The sequence below is a fragment of the Oryctolagus cuniculus genome, chromosome 8 (genome assembly GCF_051225735.1).
Source record: "Oryctolagus cuniculus isolate XC-2025 breed Fujian yellow rabbit chromosome 8, ASM5122573v1, whole genome shotgun sequence".
In the NCBI taxonomy this organism is placed as follows: domain Eukaryota; kingdom Metazoa; phylum Chordata; class Mammalia; order Lagomorpha; family Leporidae; genus Oryctolagus; species Oryctolagus cuniculus.
Genome location: NC_142874.1, coordinates 68,770,785 through 68,796,336, shown reverse-complemented (window position 1 = coordinate 68,796,336; position 25,552 = coordinate 68,770,785). Strand labels below are relative to the sequence as shown.

The 25,552-nt window shown below is 37.3% G+C and overlaps 1 protein-coding gene across 1 annotated transcript in view; it reads left to right on the top strand.

The window, feature by feature from the left end:
• FAT4 (FAT atypical cadherin 4) overlaps positions 1-25,552 on the top strand; it is a 172,255-nt gene that overhangs the window by 70,525 nt on the left and 76,178 nt on the right. Inside the window, exons 2-3 of the mRNA XM_051820332.3 lie at positions 14,933-15,064; positions 25,254-25,515. Of these exons, the coding sequence (XP_051676292.1) occupies positions 14,933-15,064; positions 25,254-25,515 (394 nt within the window). The remainder of the gene's footprint in view (positions 1-14,932; positions 15,065-25,253; positions 25,516-25,552) is intronic.

Sequence of the window (25,552 nt, the reverse complement as noted above, 5' to 3'; positions counted from 1 at the left end):
GAGAGAGAGAGAGAGAAAGGTCTTCATTCTGTTGGTTCACTCCCCAAACGGCCACTATGGCCGGCGCTGCACCAATCTGAAGCAGGAGCCAGGAGCTTCTTCCTGGTCTCCCATGCAGGTGCATGGGCCCAAGCATTTGGGCCATACTCCACTGCCCTCTTGAGCCACAGCAGAGAGCTGGACTGGAAGAGGAGCAACTGGGACTAGAACCTGGTGCCCATATTGGATGCTGGCGCCGCAGGCCAAGTGAGCCATGGCACTGGCCCTAATTTTAATCTTAATTTAGCATAGAAAATTTGGATTGACAAAATACTTATTAACCTAAATTTCAAAGAGGATATTTTAATTCTTAAATATTAATTCATGAAGTATTATTAATGTATCATGTTTCATTAAATATTTTCTATAAAGCAATGTTTTATGATAGTATTTAGTATCTATAACATTTATTTTTTGAAGAATTTTTTTATTGGGGCCAACATAGAAGCACAGCGGATGGGGCTACCACCTGGCACATCAGCATCGCATCTGGGCCCTGGTTTGTGTCATGGCTGCTCCACTTCCAATCCAGCTCCCTGCTAATGCCTTGGGAAAGCAGTGGGAGTTGGCCCAAGTGCTTGGACTCCTGTCACTTATGTGGGAGACCTGGATGAAGCTCCTGGCTCCTGGCTTCCACTTGGCCCAGTTCTGGCCATTGTAGCCATCTGAGGAGTGAAGCAGTGGATGGAAAGTATCTTTTTCTCTGTCTCTCCCTCTCTGATACCACGCCGTTCATACAAATTTTTTTAATTTATTAAATATTCATTTATTTATTTGAAAGTCAGAGTTATAGTGAGAGAGGGAGAGGTGGAGAGAGAGAGAGAGTGAATTTTCCATTCATTGATTCACTCCCCATATGTCCTCAAGCCAAGAACCTGGATATACATAGGGGGTTTCCTTGTGGGTGGCAGGGGGCCAGTTTCGTGGGCCATCATCCAACTTCTTTTCCAGGACCAATCGCAGGGAGTTGGAAAGGGAGCAGAACAGCAAAGGTTTGAACCTTGGCTCTGATATGGGGTACTGGTATTTCAAGCAGTGGCTTAATCGACTGTGCCAAAACTCTGGCCCTAGGATGTATAATATAAATGCACATTTTCCTAGTGGATGTATTGGATATTCATTTTTTTCTTTTATATTTAAAGAAAAAATTGTAGCAGAATGCACAGATTTACTCTGATTATCCCTGAGATGTCAGCAGAGTTTAGGCCTGAAATTGACATATTCTCCAGAATTTTTGGTTCATTCACTGTAGGTGGTTGTGGCCTTATTGGTTTTCCATAAATAGGTCACACTTAGCCCCTGCCCTTCTTTCATAGATTGTCATTATAGCTTTTCACTGAAGCTTGACATCTGTTTTTTCCTAGACTTCACTTTCCAAATCTCAGTGATAGCATCAAGATGAGACAGTGCACAGTTATTACAGCCACTGCAGGCTCCTTTGAGTTAGGTCGGTTATACATCATAAATAAATACATACCTAAAAGCATTGTTCATACAGTAAGATCAGACCTTGCATACCTACATAGTCCAAACATTACATTCCTGACATTTAGGGCACTTAAATGTAAACTGTTCTTTGTCAAGGCCTTCTCATAACTAAAATATGAGTCACTTGCAAACCATAATAGATTTTGGCTCTCCTGCATGATGAAGTGTTCTGGATAGAGTGAAACATTTCACCCAGACTCATGGCAGTAGAATTCCCAGTGGTCACCCAAAATAGGGAAAGAAATGAAGAACAAAACGAAAGGAAGTATGCAGGCCCTGGCACCATCCTTTCATGGCAATAGAGCTCTTCACTGTGGTGAAGTACTTACAGCTTTATTCCATAAATACAAGTACAGCTAGCTGTTGAATTTTCTTTTTACTAATGACTGAATTTAATTCTGGACTTGAAGTTGGGCTGACATACATGTTTTATCAAGTGAAATTATGTGGTTAGTTCTTCTGCAAAGTGGATGAATGTAGAATGTCAGACTTTCTGCTGAAATGCACTAGAGTTTTTGGCATGTAATCTCAGTATATGAGGACACTCCAGAAAGTTTGTGGAAAAATGGAATTAAGAGATAAGTTTATTTTGGTCAAAAAGCATTTCAAATCCTATGCATAATTGTTTCACACTATACCTAGTCCATGAAATGTTTAGATGTTTGCATGGATTTCAAACATTTTGCACCAAAATGAACTTATCTCTTCATTCCATTTCCCCAGAAGCTTTTTAAAGTACCTTCTCACACAGGTTTTGATACTAATTTACTAAATAAGGATTTATTTTGGGGATCCTATTACTACACAGCCTACAAAATCTGTTCATCCCATCAACTTACATAAGTCAAGTAGTATTTGGCTTTGTTTGAAGAGAGAACAATGTGAAGCTATTGCCAAACATTTTAATCTAGTTTTTATTATTTATCTAAAACAATGATTCTGACTTTTCCGTCCTGCTGTCGTTCTGCAATAAATGTTGCTGTCTTGAACTGGAGAGTGTTCCTTTGGACACAGCTCCCCGATGCAGTGACACTCAGTTGCTTTCCCCAGCACTGAGCCTCTTGCTGTGTGTGGACAAACCTAAACTCCATACTCCAGACTCATCTCAGACAGGAAAGGTGGAGTTTTCCTTTTCAAGGCCAAAGGAAGTGACAGCTCAGGCTTCGGAGCTGTACTGATCTTAGTGTAGGTTTCAGTTTGGTTAATTTACTTTCAACTTCAAATCTTCACTGGAGTTCCATACAAAATTTAATTAAATAGTAGGTTGACAGCATCGTATTTCACTCTGGTGAAATACAAATTGTTTTGAGTGTAACGTTAGATTTTTTCCTCACTGAGTTTAGTAGAACCTACACAATATAACCTAGGACATTATTCAGTAAGTGTTATTGGAATTACATCATAATTTACCCTTAAGGGTAAAGCACATTTGAACCAGCTCAATTGTTCTCTCAGGCTGGGCCCTGCCTTTCTTGTGGTGGTCTGTATAGCTGCTTCCGAAGTAGTGATGGGATTTTACAGTTGCATAGGATTTTATATTCCAGTCCCTCAAGTGGAATACTTTCTGATCAAAGATAGAGCAAACGTTTTTCTGAAGTTCTTTTATTTTGAAATCATGTTTCTGAGAGTACAGTTATTGATTTATCATAAAACATTATTTCATGTCAAAAAGTTATGAAGGATGGCATGAGAGCCACAGAAGAAATAGCAGTCCATTGGTTAAGCCTCCACCTGCAGCACCAGTATCCCATATAGGCGCTGGTTCAAGTCCTGGCTGCTTCACTGCTAATCTAGCTCCATGATAGTGTGCCAGGGAAAGCAGTAGAAGATGGCCAGAGTGCTTGAGCCCCTGCCGCCCATGTGAGAGACCTAGAAGAAGCTCCTGGCTCCTGGCTTTGGCTTGTCCCAGTCCTGGTCCCAGCCTTTGCAGCCATTTGGGAGAGTGAACCAGCAAATGGAAGACATCTTTCTTTCTCTCTCTCTCACTGTCTACTGCTGTAACTCTGCCTTTCAAATAAATAAAATAAATTAAAAAAATGATTGTGCTTGGGGATAGTTTTTATTAATACATTCTTTACATACAAGTAACCTATTATATTTACTGAACACATAACTCTAGTAATGTAAAAATAACCCTGATTTGCTTCAAAAGCAGAAATATCTGTAAAAGAAAAGTTGTATGCTTGCACATGGATAATATGTCAGAATCAGTAAGACAATTTCTTGCTCTGAAAATATTGGCATTGAGAAGTCACTAATTTCAGTTATACAGTAACTAAGTGACTGAGATAATTTGCAATTACATGGTGAGCATCGCTCTTCTGAAAATATGAACCCCCAAATGCTCTAAAATATGAAAAGTTGTGAGTGTCAACATGATTGCACAGTTGGATAATTCTGTATCTGACTTCATGTGACGAGTTGCAGTTCAAAAATGTAGGCATTCTATAAAGGTTGTATGAAATAACCCTGAAGCTATGTATACAAGGTATATATGAAATATGAATGAATTTTGTGTTTGAGATATCCATTCCCAGGATATCTCATTATATATATGAATACATTCTAAAAATCCCCAAAATAAATTTAATCTGAAACTCCTCTGATCCTGAGCATTTTGAATAAGGTTGAGTAACTTGTACCAATTTCTTTAATACATGCAATGCCAAAGAAATCAGAGCTAAAATATTGTTGAGATAAATATTTTTAATAAATCTGATAATTAAAAGGCCTATTTAGATTCAATCAATATGACATGATCTTAATGTCTTTAGAGGTAATTATTTTTGGTGCAAAACTTTTTCAAAACATCTCTTTTTGGAGTGGGAATATGTGAAGAATTTACCTTTTGGATGTCAGTTTCACAAATATAAAAGTCAATAATATAAATAATTATTTGTCACTGATCAAAGCAAATACTCAAGCACTACTTGCCTTGTGTATCTTGTATTATTATTTTACTTTTGTGCTTTCTGTCCATCCTACCAACTATAGATTTTAGTCATGCCTTAAAATGAATATTTGTGAGTGTTACATCATTTAAAGAGACAGCATCTTATACATATTTTTAAACCAGTAAGTCACTGACATTTTGAGATTTAACTAAACATTCTTTAAGTGTAACATATACTCATAACCATTCTGCTGATTAACAGTCTTCCAGTGGCACTGATAAGACAAATCCTCATGGGTTACCTTCCCAGGTACATACAGGCAAGCATGTGAATAAAACAGTATTTGTAGTGTAGCCAACCAAATATTAATTTCCTTAAAAGTCTTTTTTTTCCTGTTGACATCCAATGCTTATTAAATATGCAAGATCACTGTCTTTATGCAGGATCCCAGGGTTGTAGTCTCAGGCACATCATTCAGCTTATACTTTCTCTGTGAAAGTCTCTAGAAGGTCAGTGGGCCAGGGTTAGGACATGTAGCCTTGTTTTCCTTTGATAAAGCACTTGATGTTTCAGTGCCTTGATTTGATTCCCTGTGAAATAAACAAGATGAACTTGATGCTATTTAAGTCCTTCAAAAATACTAATACTTTTACCTATAAATGAATGGATTCCTGAAATTTATATACAATAAATCTTGCATCTTCCAAAAGAATATATGTATATTGAGAATCATTTTATGTAGATTGCAGGAAGGTTGTTAATTAAAAATATGTTTCAGATTGTTTTCATCTTGATTCATTAGGAACCACATTATTTAGCTGGCAGAGAGGTTATAAATTTAAGAATATATATTTAATCATGGTTGAAGTAATGATCAGTATACAATTATGAGTTTAATGAGGAATGAACCTTGCAATGGACTCTGCTATTTTACCTAATTCTTTAAACTTGAATATACTGTGTTATTTTTATAATATCAAATTAAAGCAGTAAAATACTATGTTTTATAGTTAGAGCTAAACATATCAATTTTAGCAATTGCTATTTTTAAGTAATGATTGCTTGATCAGATAATTATATGTCAAAAATTATGTAAAATTCAAAAATAAATCTCCAAGGCCAAATATGATTCTCAATGTGGTACAAAATAAAAGGTGGTGTACACATTGCCGGAAAAAAAATTTAAAGATGACAGCACTTTACTGATTGCATGGCAATTATTCTGGTATTAATGTTTTTGGTTTTGAAATATACATTTGATTATTCAGGAAGCTGCATGCCAAGAACTCTGTTCTTTCTACATAAATATTGGTAACAATGTTTAATGACATGCTTTTTACTCAGTTTTCACCTTTATCAAGCTACCAAGTTATAGATTATTTTTGGATTGTGCTTAACGCCATTCATTTCAATCATTTTTTTCTTTAAATACAGTGATTTTAGTTACCAGGGTTTCAGTTTCTAGGAATCATATATTTCAACCAAGAAAGTCATTACTCTAAATGTCCATAGATGGTATCAAAGGTAAGTGGCAGTGCACAGACCCTGTTGCCCAGCCATTAGCAGCTGTTGTATTTGTTGTGAATAAGTCAACCACAAAGCTTCCACCTGCCCTTCTTGTAATTAAAACAGGAAAAACCACATATGTTCCTTCAGGACCTGGTATATCAGCATGTAGGTCAACATTTGATAGGGAGCATAAAATATGCAGGTGTCTTATCTTAATGGTGTAATGTTTCTGTCATCTTTGAAGATGAATTCTCACAAACTTTCAGAATTCATTCCTTGAAAATGGTCTCTGGAATTAATTCATGAAAGCTCTTGGAAGTTTTTCTTTCCGATAAGGTCACATTTTTAAGTAAAAATAAAACAATTAAAAATATTTTTATTCAACATTGAGCAAACATAAAACTGCAGATGTACATGGATTACTAGTTGATACTTTGTTTCATATATACACTGTGTAATATCCAATCAGGGTAGGTATATTTAACATCTCAAGTATTTAACATTTATTTATAGTGAAAGCATCCAAAATATACTGTATTCTAGTTTTTTTGATAGGGAAGTACACAGTAAGGTAACATTGTGTCCTCACTGTACTGTGCAATGGCAGTCCAGAACGTCACTCCTAACTAGGCATAAACTAGTATCTGTAAATCAGCCTTTCCCCATCCCTCTCTCTGCATTTTTCTTCCCAGCTTTTTGAAGCCACCATTATATTTTTAACTTTTATGAACATCTACTTTTTAGACTCTATATATGAGTGATGGTGTGATACTTGTCTTTCTATGTTTGGCTTCATTTAACATAATGACCTCCAATTACATCTATGTTGTTGAAAATGGAAAGGTTTCATCCTTTTTATAGCTGAGTAATAGTCCATTTTGTATTTGTCCTATATTTTCTTTATTCATTCATTATTTGATGGGGACTTGAATTGCTTCCATTTCCTGGTTATTGTTAATATTGTTGCATAAAATGAAAATACAGACATCTCTTCAACAGGTATATTTCATTTTTCTTGGACATACACCCAGAAATTTAATTGCAGGATAATATGGTAGTTCTAATTTTAGTTACTTTACAACCCCATACTCTCTTTTGCATAGCTGTACCAATTTATATTCCCTCTCAACAGTGTGGAGGGGTACCCTTTTCTCCACATCATCCCCAACATTTGTTATCTTTTGTCTTTTTTAAAATAACCTCTTTATTTACATGAGGTGATGAATTCCCTGTGTTTCATATATACAGATTTAGGAGCATAGCTACCTGTCCCACCCTCCCCTTACTCTCGCCTATGCTTCCACTTTCCCCCCTCCTTCCCTTCTTATTCTTTCTTTTAATTTTTACAATGACATACTTGCTTTTTTATTTTGTCATCATAAACTTAACCATCCACTAAGTAAGTCAACAAATAATAATAAGAAAAAACAAACAAACAAAAACCACTGTTCCTCAACAGTAGAGACAAAGGCAATACAATAATCAAAGTCAATAAAAGACAAACAATAATCAAATCTCAAGATGTCAATTTTGCTCATATACATTGCAATTTTTGTACTCTGTTAGCTCCCACAGAATTGGGAAAACATATTTGTATTTTGGGGGTGGGCTTATTTCATTAAATATAATGGTTTCAGGTGCATCCATTTTGTTGCAAGAGACAAGATTTCACCTTTTTTTAACAACTGAATAGTATTCCATAGTGTATATATATTGCATTTTAAATATTGGTTTATCCTCTGATGGTGTTTATCTTTGAGATATGCCTCTGTGGTTTAGTGGAGTGCCTGCTCCTTCAGTGGGTATCCAGATGTGTGTACTAGGTAGGGTCAGAGAGCTAGAGTCCAGTCCGTGCTTGGGTATGGTACAAGAATCCAGGGAAATACCCACAGTGGGTGTGGTGGAGCTCCTCTATTGTCATGAGGGGAGATGGTATGATCACATTGGCTGGTGTGATCACTGCCTCACCTCCTCTCTGCCAAGCTGAGTCCAGGGTGGCAACACACCCAACCCATGCATTGGCAAGAACGACGCAGAGGATCTGTGCAGTCCTCAGTGTGAGCCCAGAAACCTCTGCAATGACCCACACCAGGCACTCAGGAAAGTCTGAGCCTTTGATGCCAGACCCAGTTCTTGCCCAGAGACCCAGATATACCCTCTGCCCTATCATGCAAACAATTCCCACAGTCATAGCACACAGGCTTGCACAGTCACAGGGTGCAGGGAATCCACTCTTCAGCCCCACAAGGCTGCTCCGTCCATGGAGAGAGCTAAGGCATTCCCAGAGCCAGCTGCCTTTTGGTGTTCTCTGTAGTTTGAGTGCTGGCACCAGTGATATAAAGGTTGAGGGGAGCGCCTCACAGGCTTCAGTGAGCACCCCAGCCCCTGTCAACATTCCAAGCCAAATTCAAAGTCAGTGGGGACCTCGGATTTATCCTTCAGATAAAATATTGTCACACACACGTGGGCCATAGCAGCTTTTACTTGCTTTTTAAAATTTCACCTCTTCCCTACTATTCACTGGGAACCCTTGTGGGGGGTAGGGTGGGATGGGAAACAGGCACTGTGCTCTTTATTCAAAATTTAGGCACACACCCTGCTTCTTGCTGTCACTCCAGACCACAATCAAAGTACCTGTGAGCTGCAAGGTTCTCTCTCAGGCAGTATCGCCAGGGACATAAGTGGCTGCAGTCTCCTCGCATTTCTCTTTAAGAAGATGACATCATTTCCTGGTGCTGATTCTGATGCTGGTAGGAGCAGAACACAGGAGCACTACCAAATTGTTGCTGCAGAATATGGCACCCTGCAGTAGTCGGGGAGGCGAAGAGGTGGGTCAGCTTCCCTGCTCCAAGCCTGGCAGTAGGTCAGCTCCAGTCAGCCCTCCCGGCTGGAGTAAAAGTCAGTGGGTGGCTGTGGGGTTCCCTCTCAGGAACAATGAGCAGTGGCACGTGCATTGATTTCTTCCTGCTTCTAGTGGTAAGGTAGCAGCTCAAACCCGGAAGCTGACTGCACTGTACTGCTGGCTGTGGCAGCGTCTCTCTTCTCTCTTCCTGCCCCATCAGGTCTTCGCTGTTTTTTCAATTCTTTGCCGAATATTTGTCAGTCAGGTCCCTGGAAAGTGGTCCCCCCTTTGTTCTTTCATATCCCAGAGCAGCTGAAGTTTGTGTGGCTACACTCTATTCAGCCATCTTGGATCGCCTATCTTTTGTCTTTTTGATAATAACCAATCTTACAGGAGTGAGCTATTACTCATTGTGGCTTTGATTTGCATTTTCATGATATTAATGATGTTTGCCTTTTATTGGAGTAATGTCTTTTAGATCTTTTGCCCATTATTTAATTGAATTGTTTGGTTTCTTGCTATTGAGTTGTGTTCTTTATATACTGTGGATATTAATCCTTTGTCAGATACATAGATTACAAATATTTTCTCACATTCTGTAGGTTGTTTCTTTGCTCTATTGATTCTATCCTTTGCTGTACAAAATATCTTTTGTTTTTCTTTAAAATGAAGCCATTTAAGAAGTTTATTAGTTCAACAAGTAGTTTTTATGGAGAAGTTCAAGTGAATTGGTTTTACTGATTTAAGGTATAAACAAATGTATAGGTAAATGTAAAACACTAACCAGGCAACACAGTTGGGCGGGTGGGAATTTGGCACAGTTGTTAAGATAAGGGTTGGAGTGGCCCCAGCCCATATCAGAGTGCTGAGATTTGAGTCCTGGTTCTATTCTGATTCCAGCTTCCTGCTGATATGCATAGTGAGAGACAGCAGACAAAGGCTCAAGAGCTTGAGTCCCTGCCACCTGTGGAAAAACTGGGTTAGATTCCCAGCTTCTTGCTTTTTGGCCTGGCCCAGCCTGGATGTTGCAGATATTTGGGAGTAAATCACTGGATGGAAGGTCTCTGTCTCACTATTTGCCACTCTACTTTTCAAATAAATTAAAATAAGTAAAGGAAAATTTTAAAAAATATAAAAGAGTACTAAAAGATTAGCTATATAAAAGTGTTTAGTATGTCTTTACAAATAATGCAATGTATTTTATAAAACAGGTTTTTCTTTTCTTTCTTTTTTCTTTTTTTTTTTTAGTTTAGTAATAGTAGACTATGTTAAACCACTACTAGCTGTGATCTATATTCTTTAAAACCACTTATTTATCCAGAGAAAGGAGTATTTAAAAATAAAATGTCTTAGTTATTATATCCAGATATTTTCTCTCAACTTTTAATGTTTGATACACTATTTTCTATGACAGCATTTCAAAATGAATCACACCAAAGCGTAGTCCAAAGAGGGCATGGGAATGGTTGGTGTCAGACCCAAGTGAGTGAGCGACATACATATTAGGATCTGGAGTCATCAGGAGAAATGGTAACTGCCAGTGAATAGAGACAGGCAGTTCAAACAATTATCTATGCTATGGAAGGCAGACTTCTTGGAATCAAGATGTCAGCAAGGATTCTCCTGAGACAACTGGAAATGTTTCTGTTTGTACCTGCTTCTATTGATATATTCCACCTATTGCAAGTTAGATTTTGACCTACCATATTTTTTCTGCATTTTTAGTAACTAAAACAGGCCTGTTACTTGATAGATTCTAAAACATTGAACAGGGCTGGCACCGTGGCTCACTAGATTAATCCTCCACCTGCAGCGCTGGCATCCCATATGGGTGCCGGGTTCTAGTGCCGACTGCTCCTCTCCCAGTCCAGCTCTCTGCTGTGGCCCGGGAGTGCAGTGGAGGATGGCGCAGGTGCTTGGGCCCCTGTGCCTGCATGGGAGACCAGGAGGAGGCACCTGGCTCCTGGCTTCGGATCGGCGCAGTTCTGGCTGTAGTGGTCATTTGGGGAGTGAACCAACAGAAGGAAGAACTCTCTCTGTCTCTCTGTCTCACTGTCTATAACTCTACCTGTCAAATATATATATATATATATATAAAAACATTGAATGAATATATGTTGAAATTAGTGACATATAATTAGCAAATGAGTCCACATCCTGCAGTTCTTGGTAAACAGAAACATGGCACCAGGGATCTGGACCAGTGGAAGGATTTCAGAACACTTATCTATACTAAGAAGTTCAGATTTCCTTAAAACTACTGGGAGAAGCAACAGAAGCCATGAGCCATGAGGATAGTGTTTCAATGATATCTAAGGGACTGCAGAGTAGATGAGAGGGAGTAGACAATTAAAAGAAAATATCCAATGTTTCAAGAGATGAAATATGAAGTTCATAACTTTTTGATTGGCAAGATGACACTGAATATGAGAAAAAAGGATAATCTGCTTTAATGAATGAACAATTTGTGGTATCCTTATTTACAAATATGAAATTGGCACATCAGAATGCAATAATGAACTGTTATAGATCCATATTTACAACTAGCTGATCCTATATTGGTTTAGAAATGTTTTAAGCCAAGGATATTTAAATTTTATTCTGCTTCATAACAAATAGAAGCACTTTTCTGCACCTGAAGTGATGGAGGAGTTCGGCAAGTCCTTACAGAGCATATCAGATCAAAGACTTCTAGAGCTGTCCCTAGTGATTACCTATTCCCATCTTTAAAAAATTCTAACGGAGGGGGATGAGTTGTTGACCTAGTGGTTAAGATGTTGGTTAAGAAGCCTATGTACCATATCAGAGGACCTGCAGCCAATTTCCAGCTCTGCTTCCTGATTCTTTCTTCCTAATATGTCCCCTGGGAGGCAATGGTGGTGGCTCAAGTAATTGGGTTCTTGCCATCCAGAGAGAATACCTAGATTAGTTCCTGACTCGAGTCTTAGCCCTACTTGCTGTTAAAGAGTGAATCAGTGAATGGAAAGTCTCTTGTTTTATCTTTCTGATTCCCAAATAAATCAATTTTTAAAACTTAAAAGATTTCTTGTTCTGTGATTCTCAAATACATAAACTTGTAAAAAATAAAAAAAAAACTTCTGACAGAGATTTATTGGCCTAACCCAAGGTAATATAGCTACTTACTTAATATGTAAATGATTCGGATTCCAGAAAGAAATAGCATGCATATTTATGAAAATACATTTATATAACTGTAACATGTTTTTCAAATTTGATTTTTTGGGTTTATTGAACGCATACAGTAGCAAACCCATCTCTCTCATGTGTGACTAGGTGTCTGACCAGCTCTTGCTCCATGTTATTTACTCACTTCTGGAGTTTTATTAATGCGTCTCTCAAAGGACTGATAATATTTCTTACCTCATAGTTCTTTTGGGAGGGCTTTATATATAAATATATGCACAGAGACATGTACTGAAAATATGTCTGATAAATGTTTTAATTATTTTGTTATAACTGTTAACATATAGAACGAGATCCATGCACTCTCCACATTAAAGGAGAACTCTTTTTATCATACTCAACTTGTTTCTAGTGTATAGTACTGTTTTTTCACATGCATTAGATATCATATTTAATTGATGCCAATGTGGATTCTCTTTACTCTCAATTTAGCATTCTTCCCTGCACATACACACTCATGTGCACATAAATTTATACATTCACACTTACATAAACACACAAATATTCTCTCATAAATATATTTACAAAGTCGTATACACACACACACACAAAGCATTGACTTATTTTTCCAAACAAACCCCGTCATAAAATTACAGATGAAAAATAATTTAGAATTCAGAGTTGAATTATGAGGCTTTAGATCAGTTATAAGTTTGTTTTTACATTATTCTTCTTGTGTATCTTATGGACTATGCACGCATATATGAGCATTTGTAAGCATCTCATATAAAGATATTTATTAATTTCTGAAGAATATTGATAGTTATATTCTTGAATGGCCATCTGATCAAATTTCAGAATCATTCATTCTTGTCAGCAGTTTTCAACCTGTACCAACACATTTTTATGTATATGTGTATCTCAGATATCTTCCTATATGTAAGATAGGACACATTCAATATGTACCAAAGATTAGAATTGGGTGGCTTTGGCCGGCGCCGCGGCTCACTAGGCTAATCCTCCGCCTTGTGGCGCCGGCACACGGGGTTCTAGTCCCGGTCGGGGCGCCGGATTCTGTCCCGGTTGCCCCTCTTCCAGGCCAGCTCTCTGCTGTGGCCAGGGAGTGTAGTGGAGGATGGCCCAGGTGCTTGGGCTCTGCACCCCATGGGAGACCAGGAAAAGCACCTGGCTCCTGGCTCCTACCATCAGATCAGCGCGGCTGCCATTGGAGGGTGAACCAATGGCAAAGGAAGACCTTTCTCTCTGTCTCTATCTCTCACTGTCCACTCTATCTGTCAAAAAAAAAAAAAAAAAAAAAAAAAAAGAATTGATTGAATCTAGATTGTGGGATATAAAATTCTGATTTAATGAACTCTTTTTCTTCAAGTCTGTCTCTGTTCTAAGAAACTCATTGGTCTGTCCTGACAGCTTGATAACCAGGATCTTTGCTTCTTTACAAATACTTCTCTGCGTGCCATGGACTGTGCTAAATATTTTACCTATATCTTGAAAGCTTTCATAAATACTCTAAGACACACATTATTATTCTGATTTTAATATGAGGTACCGAAGCTAAGAGAAAATAAGGGGCCAGTTTTCCCAGCTAATAAATGGCAACGCAGATTTGAACTGGGTTCTCTAGTTCTAAAGCCTATAATATACACACACCTTAAAGAAGTTAACAATGCTTCTTATAGGCTGTGTTTGAAGCTAATGTAGATATTTCCTTGAAGGAAGTGGTATAGCAAATGATTGGGTCTAGCCAAAGCCAGATGTAGTGGATTTTGCCTGCCTGTCTTAACCATTCTAAAGAATAACTAGAGTCACTTGCTATGATCAACGTTCCCCTACTAAAATGGAGGACTACAGATATAGCAATTTAGTACTGAATTTTATATATTGTTTTCCAGATTATCTCTTGTTATCAAGTTCTCATCCATTTATTTGCCTGGCTCTCCCCTATTTCTCGCTCATTTTTGTTCTGAGAGTGATGGTGATCCTACCTATTGCTTCTTTTCTTCTCCTACCTACCATAATCCCAAGAAAATAAGTCAGAATTCTTTTGTTCTCCCTTTGCTCCTCATATTCATCTTGATTACTCTTAGATAAAATGGAGATTTTACAGCACAACCTATAAAAGATGACATTTTTTCCTATGGGGAAAAGGTCCTGGTTATAGCGTACTTAAATAGATGGATGGGTTTTTCTTCATGACTTAATTTTGCGATCGAACTGGGGAAGCTTTCATTTTTATTAGCAGCTGTCTTTCCTCTTCCTGTTAGAACTTCAACTTTTAGCACCTAGCTCAAAAGAGAAAACACATGGTTTGAAGTTGTTATTTAGATTTCACAAATCCTTTCTTCTAAACAATTTTTCTTAGGTAAGGAAACAAATAACTCTGGTTAGGTTCTTTCAAACAAATCTGCTAATATTTGTAACCTATATAAACATGACATAGGAAAGGAATGGTCGCGTAGTTTTAGTTACAAATAAGAAGTGCTGATGGGAGGAGAGATGGAGTGAAGATGTGTGTACTTTTCTTCCCCCAAACGTTGAGAGTTGACTTTAAAGTAAAAAATTCTAAGTGTTTCCTAAAACAACATGTGAACCTCTTTATATCCCCAAGACATTAGTTGCCGATATGTAAACATTTCAGGAAGAAATTTTACACCGCCTCATCTGTGTTTCAGACACCATATAATGGTTGAATGACAGATGGTGCTGTGTCTTGGCAGTTCTTCACTGGGGATTAACATGACAGTTGATCAGTGGGCCTTTTCCACGGTGAACTCCATGGCAGCTAATTCAAGTCACTCACTATTAACAAGTCAAATGATTTTTGTGCTTTCCAGTGAAAACTTCCTCTTTTCACTGGGGATATTTTCTGTCATTTGGATGTTACATGTGTTCTCATTCATTTTGGTAGGCTTTGTTGCATAGATTTTCAGTGTGCATTTTAATGTGTAACTTGCAGACACATAAAGTATTCAGGTATTGTTTCTTTCTCTCCTTGCAGGTAGAAATAACACTTCAGGATATCAATGACAACCCTCCAGTATTTCCAACTGACATGCTGGACCTCACTGTGGAGGAGAACATAGGAGATGGTTCTAAGATTATGCAGCTGACAGCCATGGATGCTGACGAGGTAACTCAGAACCTAAGTTTTTGAAACCTAGGACTGTGGTGATTTAGCAAGCCTCCCATATAGGTTGACAACTTTTATTATAAATTTATTAAACACTGGATTGTGTAATCCTTTCCAAAGAATACTAATTCTTGAAATGCAACATAAGGATAATAGTTTTCCATTAGAAAAAAATTTGATGTTTTAAGCTTAGAACCTTGTATTCATTTTTATATACAAAAAAATTTCACACCTATTCCAAATGTAGCTATCATTAAAAAAATTCATGACATTTCATTGTTGATCGATATGTGATATCATTAGCTGTATTACTATAGTTTTTAAAAAAATCATTGAAAATGTATAGTTGGACACATCAATTCATAAAATTGTATTAACTATTATATGAAAATAGTAAAAACAAAAAATTGCAAGTAACTGATGCAAGACAATCCACATCAAATAATTGTCATGTAATGGCGACTTTAGTGGCTGTATTCCCTGTAGGAACACAGCAAATGGAACTCATTTGCTTGAAGTGATTTATTCTAATCACTTTAAAACAATGAAGCAATAATCATGTTAATTATAATATATATTCTAATGGGATGGCTATTTACTCCATGGAATAATATAATTAGAGTGGAATTATTCAATACAAGTTCTAGTAAATCACAAATAAAATTATATTTGGAAATGTAGTCATTTTAATCATCATAGTGCTCTCTTAAAAACTGATTGTTTCAAACAGATGTCAACATTCAACCCTTTTAATGCTATTGTCTTGATAATATTCTACTGTTATTTCTCTTTTTTTCAAGAATATTACAAGTAAGTGTTAATACAAATAGTCCTGTCTGCATGCATATTTTTCTCTATTAGACTTTTTTTTTCAGTTTTAAAGGCATTTAATGGTTTACCAGTTGATACAATAAGATTTTTGAATGAGCAGAAACATGAATAAATTTCATTTTACACAATCTGAGCAACAAATCTTACTGTAAAGCACAAGATGAATCTCATATATATTCCTTTACTGATTTTTTAAGTTGTGTCAATATCTTCAATTAACTCTTACAATCTGGGGAACTGTTTTCTCCAATTACCACATCTGTAGCGTTCATTATGGAATCAATGCTGGTCTTCATGTCAGAGTCAGGATCAACTTCTCAAAGATTTGGTGTTTATTTCTAACTTCTTCAGAGTGAGCTTTTGGTATGCCTGTAGGGTAGGCAGGACGAGAATGCAGCTACTTACTTGTAGCACTCCTCCCACCCCACTGAGAAATAAACCAAGACCTTTGCCCACCGATTTTGTATGTCACTTCTCTACCAGAGATTCTTCTTCACATTAAGATTAAATAACACATTAGGCTTATACCAGAAAGAGTAACCATTGTAAGTGCCTCTTCCTTTCACAACTTAAACTTTAGTTGCTTAATAAGGATTTTCATGCCACCACTGTCAACAACCAAAAACTTTCTTTTTTTTTTTTTTTTTTTTTTTTTTTGAGGTAGTTTTCTTTTTTAACTGAGAGGAAAACTACTTGATGACTGGGTGTGTTGTTTCTCTGTGTTTGTGGGTATGTGTGCAGATAGACACTTGCATTGCCTAGAGTTCAGCTTCTAAGATGTTTATGGTTCTGATTAATTCGAGAACAGCTGGGAAGATCCTTATGTCTCTAGGTACTTACACCAGCACAGGTACCATGCATTTTGTCTTATTTCTAGTGAGCATTTTTTTTCTTATTTTAAAAAACTTTAACCATTCTGGTGTTGTCATGCAGGAATCCTACTTTTAAAAAATACTAAGTGTCGGCCGGCGCCGCAGCTCACTAGGCTAATCCTCCACCTTGCGGCGCCAGTACACCGGGTTCTAGTCCCAGTCGGGGCGCCAGGTTCTGTCCCCGTTGCCCCTCTTCCAGGCCAGCTCTCTGCTGTGGCCAGGGAGTGCAGTGGAGGATGGCCCAAGTGCTTGGGCCCTGCACCCCATGGGAGACCAGGAGAAGTACCTGGCTCCTGCCATCGGATCAGCGCGGTGCGCCGGCCGCGGTGGCCATTGGAGGGTGAACCAATGGCAAAGTAAGACCTTTCTCTCTGTCTCTCTCTCTCATTGTCCACTCTGCCTGTCAAAAAAAAAATAAATAAATAAAAATAATAAAAAAATAAAAAATACTAAGTGTCAAGTGGATAAAATAAGCAAAAATACATTTGTTCAGGATGAGAGAAGGTAGCAGCTAAGGAACAGAAAATTCTATGACTTAATGTAGAAATAGATGAGGGAAATGGATGGGGGTGGGAACAAGTCACAGGGACAAAGGGATGTTGAAGATATGCACCAGGCATGATTGTCTGAGGTCAGAAGGATCACACAGGCTTTGTCACTGTATATGTGTGTATATGTGTGTATATGGGTGTGTGCAGAAAGGCAGAAGAGAATGGAAGGAAGTTGGTACACTTACAGTTTTAAAGGAAAGAAAATCATTTTATGAAAGTAGTTGGCAACTGTTATTTTTTAAAGATGAATCTTATTTAGTTGCTTTAATTTCCGAATAAATTTTATCTTAAAATCTTGAGTAGTGTTTTAATAACTGCTGACTGTTTCATCTCTTGGCCCTATGCCAAGCAGAATGAGTACCCAGTCTTCTCATGGCATTTGGAAATTTTGTCTGGTTCCTTTTTTTTTTTGTTGCTTACAATAAATTAATATCAATGTTTTTAGACAACCTTTATTCTATTTTCTACTGCATTCTTAGCTCCTTAGTTGAAAACTTAGCTTGTGGCTAGCATTAAATTCCCATGCAACTAAGCACTGAGATTTTTTCATCATCTGGAAGTAGTGTGCCAGTTTTTTTATTATTTGCACACTGTTTCTTAATTAATTAGCTTGTAACACTTAATGTGCTGCAGAAACTCTTGTAGAATGCTGGAGGATAAAACCTAGGTAAAAGAATTACAGCTTTAGAAAGCAACATGTATATGTTGAACTTAATTTAAATATCATTTAAAACATGTGTTAGATCAAGATATACATCTTATAGAAGCAAATGTCTGTGTCTGTGTCAGTGTCGTGTTCCCTTTTATAAGCAGAATTATTATGCCAGTAATAGCCCAGGATACTCAAACTCTGTTTCATGGAACCATATTTGTTTTTGAAAATACTACTTAAGGTAATAAAATGCATTTGCAATTTATAGCTATTTACTTTTAGAATTCCTTCCATGTGCTTGTGTCTCTGTGGTTCCTCAGGAGAGTAGAACGTTTTAAACAGCATTATTTCCACTGCACTGTAGCTGAAACTTGATATTTGTTTCTCGTGTTGCTGATGTGGCATAGTTTGGATATTAAATAAATAAATAGACTTTTCAAAAGACCTAATTAAATCATTACTCTTGGCAAGACATTTTCAGGCATTTGCTGGTACTATAAATTCACCACATCAGCTGATTTTGAAAGCGAAAAAAATAGTTTTATCAACAGAATCCAATGTCTTTGCTTCTATACGGAAGAATTCTCACAACCTTAGGAATATTAATACTATTAAATAATTTTGTACACATAGTATTTCTGAACAAAAGCCATTGTGTAATAACTTTAAATATGTTTTTGTTTCTATATTTTTCTTAAATTTGAAATACTTACCATTTTAATAGATGATTGTTAATTGTCTTTATACCTGACTTACTTTCCTAGAATAATGGAATTCCTAGTAAAACACAACAAATAACACAGAATGTGGTTAGATTAGTGGTCAAAAATTCTTCTTGAATGTTTTTCCTAAACCATAAAATCACAATAAATATGCAAGATACTTTGTGTACACCTGAATATACAAGAAAAATTTGGGTAGTATGTTAAACTCCGCTCTTCCATTATTGAATTAAAATATGTTTTGAGGCATATTTTATTCCCTTTAGTAAATTCATGACTGGCTTGAGGAACACAGAAAAAAAGTAGCAAATGCCACTAAGCATGAGTTGAGAGTAGGAATATTTTCCTTTAGATTATTAGACATCATTCCCTTGTGAATTTGACCATGAAGGGAAAAAAATGTATGTAATCTATGATGGGAAAGCTTTATGGAAACTACAAACAGTGTAATCTCTCATATGTCAGTCATATCCCAAATCTACTTTATGTTCTTCTTAATAGACTCATTCAATGTTCCCTGTCTGAATGTATTCATAAGTACATTTCTTTTTTTTTTAAGATTTATTTATTTATTTGAAAGCATTACACAGAGAGAGGAGAGGCAGAGAGAGAGAGAGAGAGAGAGAGAGATATTGAGAGAGAGAGTGAGAGAGACAAAGAGAGAAAGGTCTTCCATCCACTGGTTCACTCCCCAGTTGACCACAACGACCGGAGCTGTGCCGACCTGAAGCCAGGAGCCAGGAGCTTCTTCAGAGTCTCCCACGTGGCTGCAGGCACCCAAGGACTGGGCTATCTTCTACTGCTTTCCCAGACCATAGCAGAGAGCTGGATCAGAAGTGGAGCAGCCGAGTCTCGAACCGGCGCCCATATGGGATGCTGGCGCTTCAGGCCAAGGCATTAACCCACTATGCCACAACGCCGGCCCACATAGGTACATTTCTAGAGATTGATAATGTTATAAGGGAAATTCATTTTATGTAAATCAAAAGGGTGGTTTTCAAGTCACCAAGTCCAATACTACTTGTACCTTAGTTTCAAGGTAAAAAATTCTATACCATAAGAAATCATAAACCATATGTTCTTTGGAGTTTAACCCCGTTTTGACTTAAATTATTTATTTGCAGAAATCTAAATAAATGTTTGTCTTTTAAGGAAATAATAAAAATAAGAATAAAGAAAACTAGCATTGTCTGATGCTGTTTCTCATGGATCATGCTAGGTTTCTTACAGGGATTATCTCATTTAATCTTCACCACAGCCCTATTTGGTGGGTTATATTGTCATCACGGCTGTACAGATTAGGAAACACGCTCAGAAACATTAAGTATGTTACTGAATGCTACACAATTAAAAAGTATTGGAGCAGAGATTTGACCCCCAAAATATATCCCTAGAGCATCATATCTCAACCAGAATATGCATATTCAACCCAATATGTTAATTATAGTATTCCTAACTAAGATATCTACTCAAACTGCCTCGTAATTTTAACATGGGTAATATTTAAGTTATATTTCAATAATACATAGCTTAATTGTTGCTAAGATAATGAAATGGGTATCCTTCCTCACTGGAGTCACATGAGTTCTGTTTAATTCTCTACCATCTTTTTATTTTTGGACTCTGCTTAAAATTTACTCTTCCTTGGGCCAGCGCCATGGCTCACTTGGTTAATCCTCCACCTGCAGTGCTAGCATCCCATATAGGCGCCAGGTTCTAGTCCCGGTTGCTCCTCTTCCAGCCAGCTCTCTGCTGTGTCCTGGGAAGGCAGTGGAGGGTGGCCCAGGTGCTTGGCCCCCTGCACCCACATGGGAGACCAGGAGGAAGCACCTGGCTCCTGGCTTTGGATTGGCACAGCGCCAGCTGTAGCAGCCATTTGGGGAGTGAACCAATGGAAGGAAGACCTTTCTCTCTCTCTCTCTCTCTCTCTTTCTCTCACTGTCTATAACTCTACCTGTTAAATAAAAGAAAAAAAAATTACTCTTGCTTGAAACATCCCCTCTGTCTTCTGTGGTAGGCTGACCTTTGTTTCTCCTCATACGTTCCACTTCCTTCCTCCTCTGCTCATAATCTCCTTTTTCTGGCCTCTCCCCTACTCTAGTGCATCCAGTATCCATGACCTTAAAAGTTTGCTTCCAAGGCCAATGCTGTATCATAATGAGTTTAACCTCCACCCGCAGTACTGGCATCCCAAATGGGCGCCGGTTCAAGGCCCGGCTGCTCCACTTCTGATCCAGCTCTCTGCTATGGCCTAGGAAAGCAGTAGAAGATGGCCTAAGTCCTTGGGCCCCTGCAGCCACGTGGGAGACTCTGAAGAAGCTCCTGGCTCCTGGCTTCAGGTCGGCACAGCTCCGGTCGTTGTGGTCAACTGGGGAATGAACCAGTGGATGGAAGACCTTTCTCTCTTTGTCTCTCTGCCTCTCCTTCTCTCTGTCTAACTCTGACTTTCAAATAAATAAATAAATCTTTAAAAAATAAAATAACAAATAATAGTTTGTTTCCAATAAGACTGGGTTTCTTTAACATTGATGTCAGACTGTGTGCTATATTTGAGATTCTACAAAAGATACCCATAACATAACATTTTAGCTGATTTCCTTCTTTCGTTCTTGATCAAATCTCTCCACTCTGCACTGTTCATCAATGAGTAAGACAAACACATCATCTCCTTTCTTCTGAATTTGCTTTTCTCAAACATTTGTCTACTAAAAAAAATCCTGATCTCCAAAATTCAGTTCAGGTTCACCCTTTTTATTATATTTTCTCCTAACAAAGCAACTCAAAAATGATCACTCTGTCTTCTTGGTTCTTACTGTGCTTATTGCTAGCTTCCTGCACTTCCTGTCATTTAAATAGATTTTCATGGTATAGCAGAAAGAGTACAAATTCAGAGTTTGGAAGACCTAGGTTTTCTCTTTTTTTAAACTTTTATTTAGTAAATATAATTTTCCAAAGTACAGTTTATGGATTACAATGGCTCCCCCCCCATAACTTCCCTCCCACCCGCACCCCTCCCATCTCCCGCTCTCTCTCCCATTCCATTCACATCAAGATTCATTTTCAATTATCTTTATATACAGAAGATCGATTTAGTGTATAGTAAGTAAAGATTTCATCAGTTTGCACCCATACAGAACATAAAGTGTAAAATAATGTTTGAGTACTAGTTATAACATTATTTCACATTGGACAACACATTAAGGACAGAGATCCCACACGAAGAGTAAGTACACAGTGACTCCTGTTGTTGACTTAACAGTTTGACACTCTTGTTTATGGTGTCAGAAATCTCCCTAGGCTATTGTCATGAGTTGCCAAGGCTATGGAAGCCTCTTGAGTTCGCTGACTTCGATCTTATTCTGACAAGGTCATAATCAAAGTGGAAGTTCTCTCCTCCCTTCAGAGAAAGGTACCTCCTTCTTTGATGGCCCATTCTTTCTACTGGGATCTCACTCATAGAGATCTTTCATTTAGATCCTTTTTTTTTTTTTTTTTTTTTTTTTGGCCAGAGTAAAATCTAGGTTTTCAATCCACACTGATATACAACAATGTGCATGTGTGAATGAATTTAGATCCTCAATCCTGTGTCTTCATTTCTGAAATCACACCTCCCCAAGCTGTGAACTAAAGTGAGATATGGCTTACGTACTGCTGTTCAAAGTGCCCTGCACAGAGCAAGCCTATGATAAATTGTCTGATTATTGTGGTTAATAGTAGAAGGACTGTTGTTATTTTGCAAGTGTCAGCTTTACTTCTTTCCAAATGTATATTTTGTGAGTTTTGTTTTTGTTTAAAGATTTTATTTTTTATTTATTTGAGACGTAGAGTTAGAGAGAGAGAGAAACAGAGAGAGAGGTCTTTTCCTATGCTGGTTCACTTCCCAGATGGCTGCAATGGCTGGAGCTGAGCCAATCAGAAGCCAGGAGCCAGGAGCTTCCTCCGGGTCTCCCATGAGGGTGCAGGGGCCCAAGGACTCGGGCCATCTTCTGCCTTCCCAGGCCAAAGCAGAGAGCTGGATTGGAAGTGGAGCAGCCAGGACTTGAATCAGTGCCCATATGGGATGCTGGCACTGCAGGCAGTAGCTTTACCCACTATGCCACGACACAGGCCTCAAGGTTGTTTTTGTTTTTTTTTTTTTTTTTAATTTAATATTGAAGGCTGAGATTCACTGTTCGAATCAGTGGGGTGAATAGCGAAAGACTATGTAATCTGTTAGACTTGCCTGCTACTTTTTAATTTGTATTTTATTGTTATATAATCTACACACTTTCTAGATTTCTAAGTGCACAACCACCATATTGTTAACTATAGATGTAATGTCATACATTAAACCTCTAGAGCTTAGTTATCATGTGTAACTGAAGATCTCTACATATTGTTTCACAACTCTACATTTCCCATGACCCTCAGTCCTGGGAAAACCATTCTGTTTCTCTGACTGTTTTAGATGCCTCATCTAAGTGGAATCATGCAGTGCTTGTCCCTCTGTCCCTGATTTATCTTATTTAACCTGATGTCTTTAGGGTTCATCCATGTTGTATGTGGCAGGATTTCCTTGTTTTAAAAGCTGAATTACCATTTTCTTGTATATGTACGCCACATTTTCTTTATGTATTCTCTATCACTGGACATTTAGGTTGTTTCCAACTGTTTTCCATATATATATGTATGGAATATATAATATATATATAATTATGTATAAATAATATATAAAATATATATTATGCATAATATATATATTATATAACATTTTTATTCATTTATAAATTCATGTATAAATAATATATAAAATATATATTATGTATAATATATATATATTATATAACATTTTTATTCATTTATTTGAGAGAGACAGAAGAAGAGAGGGAGGGAGAGAGAAAGAGAGAGCAAGTCCATCTACTGATTCACTCACCAAATGCCCAAAACGGCCAGTTGGCCAAGGATGGGAACTGGGAACTCAATCAGGTCTTCTGTGTGAGTGGCAGGGGCCCCAGTAGATGAGCTATAACCACTGCCTCCCAGCTTCTGCAGTAGTAGGAAGCTGGAGTCAGAAGTAGGAGCTTGCTGTGGAACCAAGGGTCTCTGACAGAGTACACAAGCATTCTAATCAGAAACTTATTGCTAGGACAAATGTTTGCCCCAAAAGCTTGATCATAGTGAATAGAGTGCTGATATCTCTTTGAGGTCCTAATTTCAGTTCTTTTTTATAGATTTCTAGGAGTGAGATCACTGGATCATATGGTAGTTGTACTTGTAATTTTTTGAGGACTTTTCATACTATTTCCCATACTGATTTCACCAATTTGCATTTCCACCAACAAGGTTTTCCATTTCTGCACATCTTTACCAACATTTATTATCTTTTGTTTATTTTCTATAGTAGCCATCCTATCAAGTATATAGTAGTATCTCATTATGGTTTTGATTTGTATCTCTAGATTAGTGATATTGAACATCTTATTTTTATATACCTTAATGGCTATGTTTATGTTGTCTTTGGAGAAATGTCTATCTGAGCCCTTTGTTATTGTGTTTATTTAGATTATTAGATTTTTTTCTGTTGAATCATACATTTTCCTGGTATTAACACATATATACATATATCTGTTATATGTCCATATATATGTGTAAAATTTGGAAATATTCTCAACGCTTGCATAGATTGTCTTCATTTTGTTGATTGGTTTAATATGGTCTTGCTTGTCTATTTTTGCTTTCACTGGCTGTGCTTTTGTTGTTGAATCCTTGAAATCATTTCAGAGACAAGTGACATTTCTTTTGTTGTCATTTCCATGGAGGCATTGACAAGTCAAATATCATAAACAAAGGAAGACTTAAGCCCATGTTTTCTTCTAGGAGTTTCATGGTTTCTGATAATCATGTTTAGGAGTTTTACCAATTTTGAGATTATTTTTGTATACAGTGTAAGACAAGCTTCCAGTGTAATTCTTTTGTATATGATTCCAGTTTTCCCAACACCATTTGTGCAGACCGCCTTTTCTCCATTGCATATTCTTGCCGCCCTTATTGACCAACAGTTGACCATTAATGCAGTTCTATTCCTGGGCTTGGCATTCTCTTCCTTGATCATATAGTCAGTCTTTATGCCAGTTCTGTACTTCTACATTTGTAGTATGTTTTGAAAACAGGAAGTGTTATACTTCTAGCTTTATTCTTCTTTCTCAGTATTATTTTGGATACTTGAGGTTCTTTGTGGTTTCATGTGAATGTTAGAATTTGTTTTTCTATCTCTGTAAGAAATGTCATTAGAATTGTGATATGGAATTGTGTTGGATTTGTAGTTTGCAATTAGGTAATATGAATATTTTAACAATGTTGAGTCTTTCAATTCATGAACATGGATATTTTTCCAATTTGTGTCTTCTTTCATCTGTTATCAGTATTTTATAAATTTTAGTGTACATATCATTCACTTCTTTCATTTACTGTATCTTCTGTTAGCTTTTGAACTTTCACAAATTCATGTAGTAAAGATATACGAGGACCAGTGCTCTTATTGGACTACTTGCAGCAGTTCACAAGCCTGTTTTCTTCTCCTAGGGTGCAAATGCTCTTGTCACCTACACTATCATTAGTGGCGCCGATGATAGTTTCCGCATTGACCCTGAATCTGGAGATCTGATAGCAACCAAGCGGTTGGACAGGGAACGTCGTTCCAAATATTCCTTGCTAGTTCGTGCTGATGATGGTCTTCAGTCCTCAGACATGAGAATTAATATCACCGTCAGTGACGTGAATGACCACACACCCAAGTTCTCCAGACCTGTGTACTCCTTTGACATCCCAGAAGATACAACACCTGGTAGGTAACATACCTCAATGTAGCAATGATCACATTT